At 42.7% G+C, this 16201-nt stretch overlaps 1 protein-coding gene across 4 annotated transcripts in view; it reads right to left on the reverse strand.

Annotated features, from left to right (window-relative positions):
• AK7 (adenylate kinase 7) overlaps positions 1-14463 on the reverse strand; it is a 70720-nt gene extending 56257 nt beyond the window's left edge. For all 4 annotated transcript variants that reach the window (XM_074998719.1, XM_074998720.1, XM_074998718.1 and 1 more), the window contains exons 1-5: positions 14359-14463; positions 7269-7463; positions 6120-6228; positions 2479-2573; positions 1908-2018 (exon numbers count right to left, since the gene is read on the reverse strand). In XM_074998719.1, coding sequence (XP_074854820.1) covers positions 1908-2018; positions 2479-2573; positions 6120-6228; positions 7269-7463; positions 14359-14463 — 615 coding nt within the window. The remainder of the gene's footprint in view (positions 1-1907; positions 2019-2478; positions 2574-6119; positions 6229-7268; positions 7464-14358) is intronic.
• Positions 14464-16201: the final 1738 nt, after the last annotated feature.

The raw sequence follows: 16201 nt of genomic DNA on the forward strand, positions 1-16201 counted from the left end.
ATCTTAGTCATTCTATTGAGCTGACTCTCTATAAAAGAGCCTGCATTCATCATTAATGGAATAAATGCAGAACTGACCATATATTTTTTTCCACTATGATGATAATGTATTTCTTGAAATCACTTTTACAACATTTCAGAAGCATATAACTAGGAACGTTGTCAGTCAGTCTTTGACTTTGTAAGCAAACTACTATATAAAGGAAATCTGATTTACATATGTAAATAATTAAAGTTTACAATTACAAACAGATATTTCTCAGATTGGTTGACTCTAACAGCTTGTTAATTAGTCTGTTGATAGATAGAATATTCACCCTAGACCACTGGAATGTAAAGTAAGGGGTCTTTGAAAGGATTGAGAATTTCTAAAAATATATTTTAAATGCCATAATTCGTGTGTATGAGAATGCTTACCTACAATCATGATTATCCAATTTACAACATAATTAAGAATGGCCTTATTGGTCAGACCAAAGGTCCATCAAACCAAGTATACTGTCTTCCAACAGCAGCCAATGTAAGGTGCTTCGGGGGAATGAACAGAACAGATATATGTAATTTGTATGAACATTTTGAATAATAAAACTTTAATTTTGCAATATAGAGTCTAGTCACTGGCTGGCAGTGTCCTTCAACTTCTTTTGCAATATTTAATAAAGCCACTAGATGTCACATTCTAACCACTGTAAACCACTTCTGTGTATTTGTCTTGTTCTTTGTATTGTATATCCCAACTGAATGATATTATAACAAAGACAAAGAGATTTTACATGGCAATTTTTCAGACTAATTAACAAGAAAGTTGTCCTATTGCTGCAAAATAATAAATACATGAGAAAGCTTTCCCAACATTCTTCTGTGATGCATGCAACTATTTAAAAGATAATTATAAACTAATACTTCTCTAGCAGCCTGGTTAGAAAGAGTCAGCACTCAGGAAAAGCTACATAAATTCAGACCAGCGGTCCATCCATTCCAGTATGTTGTTTCTTTTAGGGGTAATGTCAGACTTCAGAGGCCACATGTAACTGTTGGATCCCATAATGGTACAGTAGATATGAGGGGAATTTCACAACATACATCATGGGGAAGTAAAAGCAATTTACACTTTAGCTTTCCAGGTCACTTTTATACAATGTTGACAATTGTCTCATCATGCTCTGGTTAATGTTCTGTATTGTAATTTAACATATGGGAACCAAATATGATTTCCATTGCCATTTTCTCTCTGTGCCACACAGAACAAGAGGTGTTACACTCAATTCAGAGAGAAAATATTCACTTTTTGGCAAGGTCCTTGTTCCCCCCTCCCAAACCAGACTGACTGATGTCCAAGCTTATGTACAGCCTAACCCTGTAAGACACTGAGCTCTTCCTACAAGGAGCTTCCTGCTTTCATGTCCTAAGGTGGCCTGATCTCAATACTTCCTTGGAGCACCTTGCAAAGTCAGGTGTATAAAGAATAAGTGGGTCATCCTGAAGTGCACACTTACATTTTCTGGTTTCTGATCTAACCTGCACAATGCTCTAAGAACTTCAGTTAAAGGTAGAAGAACAAGAATTGGACCACCGTTATTATCACATATATTATTTTTGCTGTGTCCGTCCACCTGTCTGTCCAGGTAAGGTTCTACCATGTTCCGCCCTCGCATACCATGCTAGCCCCAGCCCATCCCCTGGCCAGCATCAACAGAAATGTTGCGTTCTATCGATTTACTGTCAACAGAAGGCCTTTTTGGGTACTTTTCCCACCTCTGAGTATTACTGCTAGGAGCTATTTACATTTATCAAGAGGTTAATATACTTCCAGGAACCTGTTAAATATTGCAGACAGTTTCTATGATGAATTCTTCAGTTTAAGTAAAAAAAGAACTGTATTAAAATAGGTTATTTTGTAATGCTTACATTTTTTCCAAGCTTGATAATCACTTTTTCAGCATTTATATGCTCCATAAAGTTAGGGTGAGATTTTCTTCTGCGATAATCTTCTTCAGTAAAAGGAATTTCTGAATCATCCTTAAGAGAAAAAACTTTAAGAAAAATGTCTCACTTTCCTGGAAACCATTCAAAAAGTTCTAAAAGGTCTAAACCAAGACATTTTTAAAAAGTACAGTCATTTTTAATTCAACTTATATATAAAATCATCCACTTTAAAATATGTATAAAAAAGAAACTAAACATCTCTGCTGAGATAAAAATGGAATGTTCCATACTTTTAAAAATGCTGATGTATCAAACTATTTAAAGGAAAACAAGCATAACCAGATCTTGAAATTCACTTCTCATAGCATTAAAATACACTTCTTCAGAAAAACTTAACAATAGAGAGACTCAAAAGTTTTGCAGTCAGTGATATAGGTGCAATATCTAACGTGAGAATTAGCTTGCTGTTATTTACCATGTCGATTATAACTAGGGTACATGCTAAAATATTTAACAGAACAAAGAATATTCAGCAGAAATGAATATTACTTACTGGGTCAAGAGGTTTGCTTCGTGCCCATGTCATTATTGTCGAAACTAAGATGAATAATTTTGGTTTCTCAAAATGTTGTATCTCTGCATGTAGCACTGTATAATCAAAGCAAAGTGCTAATTTTATTATAACTGTACTGATTTCTCATATATTTATGTTTTCAAGTTAAAATGGTCCACAAAAATAGTTACTATAACATTCAAGTCACATAACATTTTTCAGCAAATAGCTTTCATTTAGTCTGATATTCATAGAATCATAGAAGAGTAGGACCGGAAGGGACCTCGAGAGGCCATCGAGTCCAGCCCCCTGCCCTCATGGCAGGACCAAGCACTTTCTAGACCATCCCTGAAAGCCATCTATCTAACCTCTTCTTAAATACCTCCAGTGATGGAGATTCTACCACCTCCCTTGGCAATTCGTTCCAGTGTTTGATCACCCTGACAGTTAGGAACTTTTTCCTAATGTCCAACCTGAACCTCTCCTGCTGCAATTTAAGTCCATTGATTCTTGTTCTATCCTCAGAGGCAAGGAAGAACAAGTTCCCTCCCTCTGCCTTATGACACCCTTTTAGATACCTGAAAACTGCTATCATGTCCCCCCTCAATCTTCTCTTTTCCAAACTAAACAAGCCCAATTCTCTCAGCCTTTCTTCATAGGTCATGTTCTCTAGACCTTTGATCATTCTCGTTGCTCTCCTCTAAACCCTCTCCAATTTCTCCACATCCTTCCTGAACTGCGGTGCCCAGAACTGGACACAATACTCCAGCTGAGGCCTAACCAGTGCAGAGTAGAGCAGGAAAATGACTTCTCGTGTCTTGTTCACAACACACCTGTTAATGCATCCTAGAATCATGTTTGCTTTTTTTGCAACAGCATCACACTGTTGACTCATATTTAGCTTGTGGTCCACTATAACCCCTAGATCCCCTTCTGCTGTACTCATTCCTAGGCAGTCCTTTCCCATTCTGTATGTGTGACACTGATTGTTCCTTCCTAAGTGGAGCACTTTGCATTTGTCCTTATTAAACTTTATCCTGTTTACCTCAGCCCATTTCTCCAGTTTATCCAGATCCTTTTGAATTATGACATAAACATATGTTTCTTATTGCTTGTCAAATTAAGCTAACATCAGGGGTTAAATGTCATGAAAAAAACATTTGTCAAAAAAATGAATCACTAAGATCTTGATAGCAACCTAAAATACATAATATAATGAAAATAGAAACATTACAAAATTATTCTAGTAGTGCAGCACCCTTGTTTTAATCCAGAGCTAAATAATAAAGTTAGGAATAATGGTTTTTCTCCCACTTAAATAACTATGATATGACCAATATATTGCCACTGTAAGCATGAGAATAAAAATTGTCTCACATGTTACAAGAACACTTTCTCATTTTTACTGTTGGAATCTTTGAAAGCAGTTAACTTGGGTTTCATTGTGAGACGTACATTACAAAAAATGAGTCACATTAGTTCTACTGATGTTGTAAGTCAAAATACAGTAGCAATTGCTTGGCAAAATACTGAATCTTGGTGATTTAAATTGCAAAGTGGCAAGTTGTTCACCCTGCTACTAATCCAAATAGATTACCTGGGCAGTGGAGAGTTTTTTAAGGGAAATAAATGTTCCCTTTCATGTCACAGAGTGGCAATGGGAGTCATTCAGTGGAGACTATTCCAACTCAATGAGTTGGCATCATGTCCCATTAAGCAGCCCAGATGAGAGGAGAATGGGAGGACCCAAATATTGTAGCAACAGACTTCTTCCTGGGCTTTCCTCCCCTCCTCTTGTCCTACTCTCTACTTGAAGGATTGCAGAATGTCCCCACAGAGCTCACAGCAAACTCTACATAAGCAGTATTTGAGGGACTATACTGTAAACAGAAAGTAACCAATTTACATTTTAATTATATGTCCAAACAAATATGTGGATTACAGTTTAGGTCCTATAAAGCATCTTAGTGAAAAAGTGCTTTCTTTGCTGCTAGGAAGCCAACAAGCCTGAAATGAAAAGAAGGGATCTTTCCTGATAAAGAGGTTTGAGATATCTTGTTAAGAGATCAAGCAAAATATTACTGTAGTAAGATGCAGACCTAAGCCCATACAGCACAGGTCTGGTTTTGAGGCATAAAACCTAGCAGGAATGGACAAAACACGGCTAAAAGCAAAACTAACCTGTGAGCAAGAGGCAGTCCTTTGCTACCAGAACTTGGCACAGATAGGGCTGAGAGTATAAAACACTAATCAGTAATTGGTCCAGGTGCAGAACAATAATTGGTACAAGTTGAAATCACCCAGGTACCATTGGCTGATTAAAAAGACCTTGGTATCTACTCCTCACAGATACAGACCAAGGTTCAGGAAAGGGTCTATAATGACAGCATGATGGATAAGAGATGATATAACCAAACCACGAGGTACAGGGTGATGGGTAATACCTAAGTATCAGAGGGTCGTAACCTGATACATGAACAGTGAGCTGTGCTTTGTTTGTACTTGTATATGATGTCATGTCTTGAGGGGGCCATCTTTGTCTGACCTAGGGGGGCAGTGGAACTCCCACTGACCTCATCAGTCCATTGCTGTTGGTACATATGCACAGTGGATCAGTAAAGTATACTTGACAACTGTACCTTGCTTGGCAACAAACCCTGGCCAGGTACCTTAGATCCTTATCTGGTCTGCGGTCTTTGGGGAACCTCATGGGGTCTGCTGCGATTATTGGACCCAAATCATTAAACACACATGCAAGCAGCCTTCTGGTTATTACCAATGAAGCCAAAGACCCATGAGGACACAATGGCAGTAAATCCACCAAACTACAACTATCAACAGGGCGAATGGAGAATTCTGATTCAATGAAGTTTTACACTTATGCTGTGGCCACACTACCCCTCCCTTTTGGAAGGGGTGTGTTAATGAGGCACTTTGGAAGATGCTAATGAGATGTTGACATGAATATGCAGCACCTCATTTGCATAACTTGCATGTGATTTGAAAGTGCTGCTTTGGGAACGCATGGGGGACTTTCAACAGGACTCCCTGATTTCGAAAGCCCCTTCTTTCTAAAACCAAATAGGAAGAAGGGGCTTTCAAAGTCAGGGGGCCCTTTTGAAAGGCCCTCAGCTACATGGACGGCATGTGTTCTGAAAGTGGCACTTTCAAAGTACACATGGTGGTCATTATGCTAATGAGGCGCTGCATATTCATGTCATCATCTCATCAGCATCTTCCAAAGTGCCTCATTAACACGCCCCTTCTGAAAAGGAGGAGTACTATGGCCACAACTTCAGTGTCACAAATATTCTACTCTATTCATTGATGATAAAATATACACTGAATTAATATCTTTCCCTTTAAAATAACATTTGTATTTATTTTTGGCTGCCAGTCTTCTGTTGCTTCATCAAAAGTTTACTGATTCCTCTGAAGTTTAGATGGGTCCTAGCCAACACATAATAATTAAAGTTTGCAATAATTAAATTTCATTGTTTCCCCATACTGCTCTTTTACCTAGGAACCTGGTTTCATATCATAGCAAATTACAAATTTTGTATTATTTGACTAATTAACCATAACAAACTCTGATCACTCCTTGATGGGCAGTTTTCTATTCAGCTACTGATTATGCTAACCAGAAGCGGCCCAAACAGCTTCTTCAATTTCATTTGCATCTTCAGTGATGTTATAAATAATGACATCGCACTCAAGAAGGTGACCTAGAAGTTCCTCTCGAGTAGTAATCTGGAGAAAAACACAAAAAGACTTCTATAATTTTTTATAGAAAGAATGAGAGTTCCCCCTACCCCAAATTGCATTTTCTTTTAACTTTCACCTTCCTGATGCAAGTAGATTTCTGGGGTGCAGATTCCTGTAGAGGAGATCCAAACAATTTGTAACACCTTACTATCAAACTATCTGCCAAATAAAAAGTTAAAAAAACAAGAAGTCCTGTGTCACCTTATAGACTAACAGATATTTTGAAGCATAAGCTTTTGTGGTCTATAAGGTCTATAAGGTGACACAGGACTTCTTGCTGTTTTTGAAGATACAGACTAACATGGCTACCTCTCTGATAAAAGGTAAAGACATTCCAGTATGGGTCATATAAGTAGCAGATTAATTTCAACACAAATTAACACTAGATAACAAGTCCAAATATTTGGATTATAATTTTAGGATGGGTTATTTGTTTAAATTTCCAATGTGATTTAATGTCAAAAAGAGATTTAAGTGAAAATCATTTAAATTTTTACAAATGTTTCTTATGTGTATCCTGCTCTTAGTAATTTTAAAATAAATTATGAATTCAGATCTGATTTCACTGGTGTTGATAGTTTTTGTCATTGATTTCATTGGAAGACAGATCAAAACTTATGTGTAGAACCCAGCAAATCCACAGATATTTGCTTTATATCCATGGGTATTTGCATCCACGGATGCCAATACGAATATCCATGGCTCCTTTTTGCAATTTCAAATGCGTAAAAAGGAGCCACAGATAAAAAAATTTGTATCTAGAACCTTGTAAAAGCACACACAAATCAATGTGAGTCTTTCCATTAATTTTACTGTTCTCTGGATCAGGTTCTCTGTGAGTTGATGGGATCACCTGGAGAGAAGCTGTAATGGGATGAGGGAAAATAAATACAAGTGTAGGATTTCTGAAAGAACACGTAGAAAATAATTGTAGAAATACACAGATTATGCCCCAAAAGTCTAGTCTTAAAGTTGACCTACCTAACAAAACTATTTATTGACAAATTAACCAGACTGTTACTCACAGTGTAAACTTCCTGAGCAAAATCTGGTTTCACATTCTGCATCTTAGTGAGAGTCCCCACTATTTGGTAGGCTCCCTCCTTTGGTTTACTGAAAGTAATATCCACGGCTGACATAATTTCATCTTCTTCTTCTTCTTCTTCTTCTTCCTCTCCCACCTCTTCAAGTGATGCTCCAACAACACAATTAGATAAATACTACAATATACAAGAGAGAGAAAAATATCTATTAATAAAATATCACTTTGTTTAATACCTTCACACATGGTAAACAACTTTCCTCTTCAATATCAATGTACAACTTGTGTTTATTTCAGGTACTGTAGAACCTCAGCATTACAAATTACCCAATGAACTATAAATCTCACTTGTAACAGAATGTAAACAATCATGCAACAGCAGAGACGGCAACAATAAAAAAAACCCTCAACACAGCACAGTAAACTCTTTCATATCTGGCAGCCCCAGGACTGGGAGGTTGCTGGCTATTTAAATATTCTGGAAAATAGAGGTATACCTAGCATGCATAACACTAAAGAAAAACAAGGATAGATTGTAAGAAACAAACAAAAATGTACAGAGTACCTTATTTACCAACAAGAGTGGTACTGCACACTGTAAACTTACCCTGTACTTGCTGTATTTATTTGTATTTACTTTCACTGTATTGAACTTACAGAAAACGTAACTAAAATTTACTTATGGTTAAAATGCCAGTTATTTGAGAGTTCCGGATAATAGAATGCCAGATATGAAAGCATTTATTGTACAAGACAATGTTAAATGAGTGTCATGTGAGGAGGGGCATGAAGGGTCATGTGCCACCCAATACTGTGGAGGAGAAGTGCAAGTAGCCAGCAGCCATGGATGGTCAGGGCAACTGCCCCAGGTCCCTCATTTTGGAGGGCCCAGGCAACCTTGTATCAGCAGTAGGGACTGGGCCCACCCCCAGCCACTAGCAGCAGAAAATGGCATGACCCAGACCCAGCCTGCTCTAGTCCCCCAACTCTGAGGCATGTTGCTTGGGGGAAGGAGCTTGGGAAAAGAGAAAGAATCAACCCTGCACTTTCTGGAAGCAGGAACCTGACACAGATTGGAGCTGCAAGAGTGGAGTGGGCTGGGGCCAGGTTGTTCCACTTATTCCCTATCACCGCTGGTGAATGCAGGGAGGTGTGACCCATGTTACCAGCACCATGCCCCCTGCTAGTGCCTCTGGCTGCATCACTCAGGAGAGGAGGTTTGGGGAAAGGAGTGGAGTGGGGGCAGAGGTGGGGTTGAGCAGGGGTGAGGAAGGAGTGGGGCAGAGGCAGGAAGAGGCATGGCCTGTCACCACCGGTGTTAAATGTAAACTGCTGAAAAGATAAAAAGAAAGCAGTATTTGTCTTCTGCATAGCGAAGTTTCAAAGTTGCATTCAGCCAATATTCAGTTGTAAACTTTTGAAAGAACAACTAAGAAAAACAAGAAATTTTGTTAAGAGTTACAAACAATTTCCATTCCCGAGGTGTTTGTAACTCTGAGATTCTTCTGTAATTGTTCACACATTAAGGGCATGTTTACACTAAGAAATTAGGTCAAATTTGCTATGGTTGATTTTTTTAGCACCCAATTTTGAAAAGTGGAGGGTGCATGTCCACACTGGCATATAAAGCCAAAGAAGTGCATCCCCATTAGTGTGGCCTCTTTGACTTTCTCAGCAATGATTTGTAGGTACCTATCCCACAGCTCCTTATGTCCCCTTGCATTATGGGTTAAAATCACAGTGTTTGATGGGTCAAAAAAGTACAGTGGTTGGTTGTGTGTGTGTGTCATCAGCCTCCCATAGTGCACTTCTTTCCTCCCCCTCCCTTCGGAAAATAATGATAAAAGTGTTTTTGTCCCTTTTTTCCACTGGATATATATGCAGATTTCATTGCAAGGCTAGCATGAAACCCACCCAGCTACAAACTGTTGTGGCAAGTATTGTGAGTACCTCAGGCACCATACTGTGATATATTCAGAAGACTCTGATGAGGACACGGACATACATGAATGTGAAACACTGGATGGGGGGGAAGGGGGGAGATGCTGGCTGTACTCAGTATTTTGTACACTTGGTTCTGGTGCCTCGCAATAAGCTTAGACTGGTGGTATTACATAGTTCTGCACGTATGGGATGATCGGCAGTGGCTACAAAATTTCTGAATGCATAAAGCTACTTTCATGTAACTTTGCAAATTGCTTTCTCCCACCTGAAGTTCTACAATACCAAAATTAGACATACTTTGTCAGTTCAGCAAAAAGTGGCAATAGCTCTGTGGAAGCTTGCAGTGCCAGAGAACTACTGGTCAGTGGGCAACCAAGTCCAAATGGACAGATCTACAGGGGTGGCTGCTGTTATCCAGGTAGCCAAGACAGTCAATACCTTCTGCTTGGAAAGACAATGACATGGCAGGGCATAGTGGATGGTTTTGCCACGATGGGGTCCCCTAATTGTGGTGGGGTGACAGATATAATTCACATCCCTGTCTTGGCACCAGACCACCTTGCCACAGAGTACATAAACCACAAGGGGTACTTCCCCTTGGTGTTGTGGGTGCTGTTGGATAACAAGGGCCATTTCACTGACATCAGCATGCAAAGGTCAGGAAAGGTGCATGACACGTACAACTCTGGTCTGCTCAGAAGGCTTCAGAATGGAACTTTCCTCAGAGACCAGAAAATCACTACTGGAGACATGGAGATGCCAATAGTGATCTTGGGAAATCCAGCTTTACCCCTTGCTCCCTTGACCCATGAAGCCATACACAAGCAGCCTGGACTGCAGTAAGGAGCAGTTCAACTGCCAGCTGAGCAACGGAACATTGCTTCTCATATTAAAAGAGAGACTATGGAATATAGTTCTTTGCTAAGTTTATCTTAATAGAGAGAACTTTCAAGGAGGTCCTTAAAATATAAAAATTTACATTGGAAACAATCAGCTGAAACAATGAAAACAGACGAGTTCATTTCACTTTTGTTTATGCTAGTACTAGTTGGTATCACTTAGCAGCAGCTAGATAAAATTTGAGTACTAAGTTGCAAAAAATGGCTAGCATGTGTCTGTGAGATGGTACTTAATTTTGAACAAATGGCAATGCTAAGTGTTTTCACTGAAATATCATAAAACATAAGTTTTGCAAGACCTCAGTTGGACTGTCCAGTTTAGTGAGCCAGATTTTCAGAAAGATATGAACATAATAATTATATGGTTCTGAAAGTGACAGAAAATCACACAAAATTAAAAAAAAATCACTCATACTTGTGACATATTTAATGTCTAGTATTTGGATGGTTCCCCACAAGCAGCAACGTGTTCCTGGTACTCCTGCCAGAGGCATGGCTAGGTAGCTCCATACACTTTCCCTGCCCCACCTTGAATGCTGGCTTCACAGCTCCCATTGGCGAAGAACTGCAACCAACAGAAGCTGTGGAGGTGGCACCTATGGGCAGAGGCAGTGCACAGAGCTGCCTAGCTATGCTTCTGCCTAGAAGCAGCAGGGGATGTTGCTGCTCGCAAGAAGCCATCCATGGTGAGCACCTCCCAGATCCAGCACTCCAGAACCCCCCCTGTATCCCAACCCCCACCTCCTCATAGCTGTTCACTACCTAGGAGCAGCAGGGACATGTTGCTGCTTTTGGGGAGCCACATGTATCTAGGTAGGGAGACTGTTGGCACTTCACCAACCAAACTATAAAGTGGACTTTCTATGAAGATGAAAAATGCCAGTTTTTAGAGCTTTCTGGTTGGTACAGGTCTGGATAACACAGCTTTTACTGTATTCCAATTTTAGCAAGCCTTTTGACACAGACCCATATGAAACTCTCATAAGCAAACAGGGAAACAGGGTGTGTATAAAATTATTGCAAGGTGTGTATATAACTATAGAAGATAGGTGTGGAGCTAGTCTACAGAAACCAAGCCACTCTGCACTGGACAGGGAAAGATGGAAGGAAATAGTGAGAGAGGCATCAGACACCAATGGGCACTGAGCCCATGGTTGTTGTTGTTGATAACGTGTATACAATGTTTGAAACATCATATTCAAACCAAAGTCATCAGTGTCAAACTGGGAGAACATATATGCAGTAAAACAACTATTATCCAGCAACCCATGGGAACTGCAGGTGCCAGACAATCCAATGGCCCCAGCCAGGTAACCAGCTCCATTGGCCTTGCAAACACAGTATGCCAGTTAACACAAGGTGCCACTTATCTGGGTGCTGTATAACCGAGCTTTTAGTGTAGTGGGATCCTGCAGGTTCAGTTCTGGGTCCAGTTTTATTCACCACTTTAATGACTTGGACAATGAAGCAGAAAGCATGTGAAGAAGGAGATCACAATGTGGGTAGGATGACTAACACTTTGGAAGACAGCATTATTCAAAATGCCCTTGAGAAACTGGAGAATTGATCTGAAATCAGGATGTAATCAATAAAGAAAAGTGGCAAAGTACTACTTTTAAGAAGGAAAAATCAAATGTACCGATTCAAAGTGAGGGAAAACTGGTTAAGAAGTACTTCTGCACAAAAGAAGCTTTGGGTAGTAGTGGATCACACATCGAATGAGTCAACAGTATGATGTAGTTGCAAAAAAAAAAGACTGTTATAATTCCAGGTGTATTTAACAGGCCTATCATAGATAAGGCACAGATAACTGTCCCACTCAAATCAGCAGGGGTAACATCTCGGAGTGTTCAGTTTGCTGAGCACATTTTCAGAAAGATATGGACAAAAGGGAGAGGATCCAAATAAGGACAACAAAAATGATAAGAGGTTTAGACAATATGACCTCTGAGGAAGAAAGGTAATAAAAAAAACCAGACACATTTATTTAGTTCTGAGAAAAGAAGACTGAGGAGATCTCCAAGTACACTGAAAGTAAGTCAAAAAGTAATGGGCTTAAACTGCAGCAAGAGAGATTAGGTTACATATTAGTAAATTTTTTCTAAATACAGATAGTTAAGCACTCTACGGCTGTGTGTACACGTGCCCCAAACTTCGAAATGGCCATGCAAATGACCATTTCGAAGTTTACTAATGAAGCGCTGAAATGCATATTCAGCACTTCATTAGCATGCGGGCGGCAGCGGCGCTTCCAAATTGACGTGCCTTGCCGCCGCGCATCTCGTCCAGACGGGGCTCCTTTTCAAAAGGGCCCCGCCTACTTCGAAGTCCCCTTATTCCCATGAGCTCATGGGAATAAGGGGACTTCGAAGTAGGCGGGGCCCTTTCAAAAAGGAGCCCCGTCTGGACGCGCCGCGCGGCTGCAAGGCTCGTCAATTTCGAAGCGCCGCTGCCGCCCGCATGCTAATGAAGCGCTGAATATGCATTTCAGCGCTTCATTAGTAAACTTCGAAATGGCCATTTGCATGGCCATTTCGAAGTTTGGGGCACATGTAGACACAGCCTACTGGAGCAGACTTTCAAGGGAGGCAGTAGAATCCATAGTATTGGAGGTTTTCAAGTATCAAGGTTGTCAAACACCTGTCAGGGATTGTCTAGGTCAGTGGTTCCCAACTTTTTCATTAGTGCAGACCTCCAATCACCCTCTCCCCCAAACTGTTTGAGGACCTCCACCAAAGTACGGTGACCAGCCATCCCATTTTGACCGGGACAGTCCTGTATTTCAGGCACCAGGAAGGCATCATAACTTATTTTAACAAAAGGGCTAAAGGCCCTGTACTCCCGCCCTCTGCTGAGCTGCAGTTCCCCCGATCAGTGCAGGCACAGCTGCTGGCCAGTGAACACGTAGTCAGTGGCTATGTGTACAGGCTAGAGAGGAAACCAGCAGGGAACACACAGTGGGTATGTTGGGGTGATGTGGGGGGGAGGTACTGCTGCCCTGTTCCGGCTCCCCACAGCTCAGGGAAACCAGGATCCACACCGGCAGAGCTGCAGCACCATTCATGACTCCCCACAACTTGGGGAACCCAGGAGCTTTACCGGGAGGTTTGCAGCCCCACTCCAGGTTCCTCACAGAATAGGGAGAATCTGGAGTGGCCTCCCCATTTCTAGTGGCCGGTGGCATGGGTCATCTGGCAAGGCCCCATCTTTCTACAGGGCAAACTCCCCGGCAACCAGGGAGCTCCCCCATGGGCTGGCAGCCCTGTTCCGAGGCCCTGTGGCATGGGGCAGCCAGGGAGCTGCACTTGCTTGGCAGCCACAGCCACAGCCAGCCCCAGGTGTCCTGTATTTGGCTTAGGGAAATATGGTCTCCCTACAAAAAAGCCAATTCTAGCCACTATGTATACTTAATTAAATGCAAAAGGAAACCACAACAAATTTTCAGACAGCAATTAACAATGTTATTGGAAGATATTTAATTTAAAAATAGTGACTGCTTGTAATTTTGCAATTTATTTAAAACTTATTTTCTATGATTATTTTTACCTTTTATTTTTTTCACAGACTCCCTCCAATACCCTCACAGATCCCCAAGGGTCTGCAGACCCCAAGTGGGGAACCACTGGTGGAGGTTTACTTGGTCCCCCCTCAGCGCAAGAAGTTGGACGTAATGATCTCCAAAGATCCTTTCCAACCCTACATTTTTACCCTTCTGTCACACATCCCATTTCTAGAGTATTGCCATATGTTTGAGAGGTCTCATAATCCAAGTGTTTGCACCATGGAAAAAATGTTGCTTTGAGCAGGGTTCAAAGCGCTAGCCAGCGAAGCCAATGCATTCTTTGCCTCGGGGTCTGCCACTTCCACAAAAGAACTGGCAAACAGATTAAGATCAAATGAAGTCTTCGCCCAGAAAGAGCTTGATCACGTTAGGAGTTGGCCAGGGTTGGAACAGAGCAATGTTGGATACCGGTGCCGTGGTCAGCCGTGACCACCATCTTGTTACGGGACAGTCAGAAGAGAACGAAAGACGGTGGCGACAAGCAAGGCAGAAGGCACCGCTGATCCAGCAGCGGCGGTGCCGAGGCATGCGGCTGGCTGCTCTCGAGGCCGGGCTCTTGCATCAGCCGCACCCCAGCAAGCTGCTCCCCCTCTGGGACAGCCGGCCTGAGAGGGGCTCGGGGGTCCCGCAGCCCGGCCCCCTCCCACGGACCCTCACCCCGCTGTCACCTTCCCGAGGCTGCTGCCGCTGTAGGAGTCCAGATGGTTTAGAAAGACCCTCGGGCTCCGAATGGTCCCTTCGGCCGCCGCCACCTCCTCCTCCTCCTCAGCCATGGCGCTCGCCTGAGAAGCCGGGCCGTTGCTAAGCGACCAAGCCAAGCGGTAACGCATTCCCCGCCCCTGCCCAGGCGAGGGCGGGCGGCTGCCGCGGGCGGGCAGGGAGGCTCCCGCTGGTGGGGGGTGGGCGGCAGAACCTCATCACTTTTAAGCTCACTGTGGACGGGAAAATAACGTGCTGTAGTAATTTCAAACATCTCATTGCACTTGACAACCCATAAAAAGGCGCCGCGGGGGCGGGGCGGGGCGGGGCGGGGCGGGGGATGTTTGCTTTACCCGCGGCCCGTGACTCTTATGGATGCTTTGCCTTAAACACCGGGAGAGGTGGATGGATTAAGGTTTCCCAAGCCTGGGGCAAAGCTGCTGTCCCAGCCCCAGTCCGCTCCTCCTTCAGCTATGTCCCTCTGCGCCGCCCTGCGGCTGTAGAGCGGGGTGAGCGCTGCTCCACTCCCAGCACCGCAGTGGGGGGCTGGGCTTCTGCGGAGGATTATGATGAGGGGGCGTCTGCCCGAGAGCGAGGTTGGTCATAGGGGTTTCCCCCCCCAGCTCCCGACACGGATAGGGACACTAAGTTTCCTCGGGTGGGGATTGGCCAACTGGACTTTTCCTGCCCCAGGGCTTCTGCCATCCCCTGGCTTCCAACAAGGGCAGAAGGCACCGCAGAGGCCTCCCTCCCTCCAATGCTTCTGCTGGAGAAGAGGGCACTGGGGGGCATATTCCGAACCCAGCAGCTTCTGATGGGACAGGGTCAACCCCCGCAACATTCCCCACAAGCTGTGTGCTTGAACCCCTCCTGAGCAGCTGCACAAATGCCACCACGATGCTTAGCAGAGTGCCCAGAGCTAGACTGTGTGACTAGCGGGAACACTATCCTCCAGCGGCACCTGCTGGGTGAAGCTAGGGCTCCACGGCTAATCCAACACTAGCTATAAGGGACCATCGTGTCTAACATACTGTACTGCATATTATAGCCTACTGAATCTACCAGATCCAGAATCTCTGGCTGAAGTACCTGAGGTCGTCAAATCATGATTTGTTAGGTTTAAATTGTGGATCCTATTAGAGACCTGTGCTTCATGCTGCAGTGGAAGGCAACCCCTCCCCCTGCTGTCTGCTAGTCTCACTCAGGGGAAAATTCTTTCCCCACATATGGCAATAGGTTAGACCTTGACCCTGTGGATAACATCCAGCAGCCAGAACCCTGGGAAAGAAGTTTCTGTATTAACTCAGGGTCCTCCCTATCCAGTGTCTCATCAGCAGCTGTTACAGATATTTGCTGGTGGCAGCTGTAGATCAGTTACATCCATTTTAGGCAGTCTCATCACCTCCCTAAATTCCTCAAGTAAGAAAGATTTTTGAAGCCAGTAAGATTTTTGCTGCCCTTCTTCCCCCATGGAACCAAGTATCTGTTAGTGAGAAACTTTAGCCTAATTTAAAAGTCTAAACCTGTTAAAGGTCCAATTTACATCCTTTTTTTCCTTGTGTCCCCATTAGCTTTTAAATACCAAGGAGAAAGTTTTATCCACCTATCTGCCCTTGGTTTTCTTTTGGTTACATTAAACAAGCCACACTAACTCTTCTCATAAAGCAGGTTTTCCATTCCTTGGTTTATCCTAGTAGCCCTTCTCAGTACCTCTTCCATTTTGAACTAATCTTTCTGAAACATGGGAAATCAGCATTGCACACAGTATTCCAACATTGATCTCACCAGTGCCATGTATAATAGAAATACCTC

Source organism: Carettochelys insculpta, chromosome 6 (genome assembly GCF_033958435.1).
Source record: "Carettochelys insculpta isolate YL-2023 chromosome 6, ASM3395843v1, whole genome shotgun sequence".
NCBI lineage: Eukaryota > Metazoa > Chordata > Testudines > Carettochelyidae > Carettochelys > Carettochelys insculpta.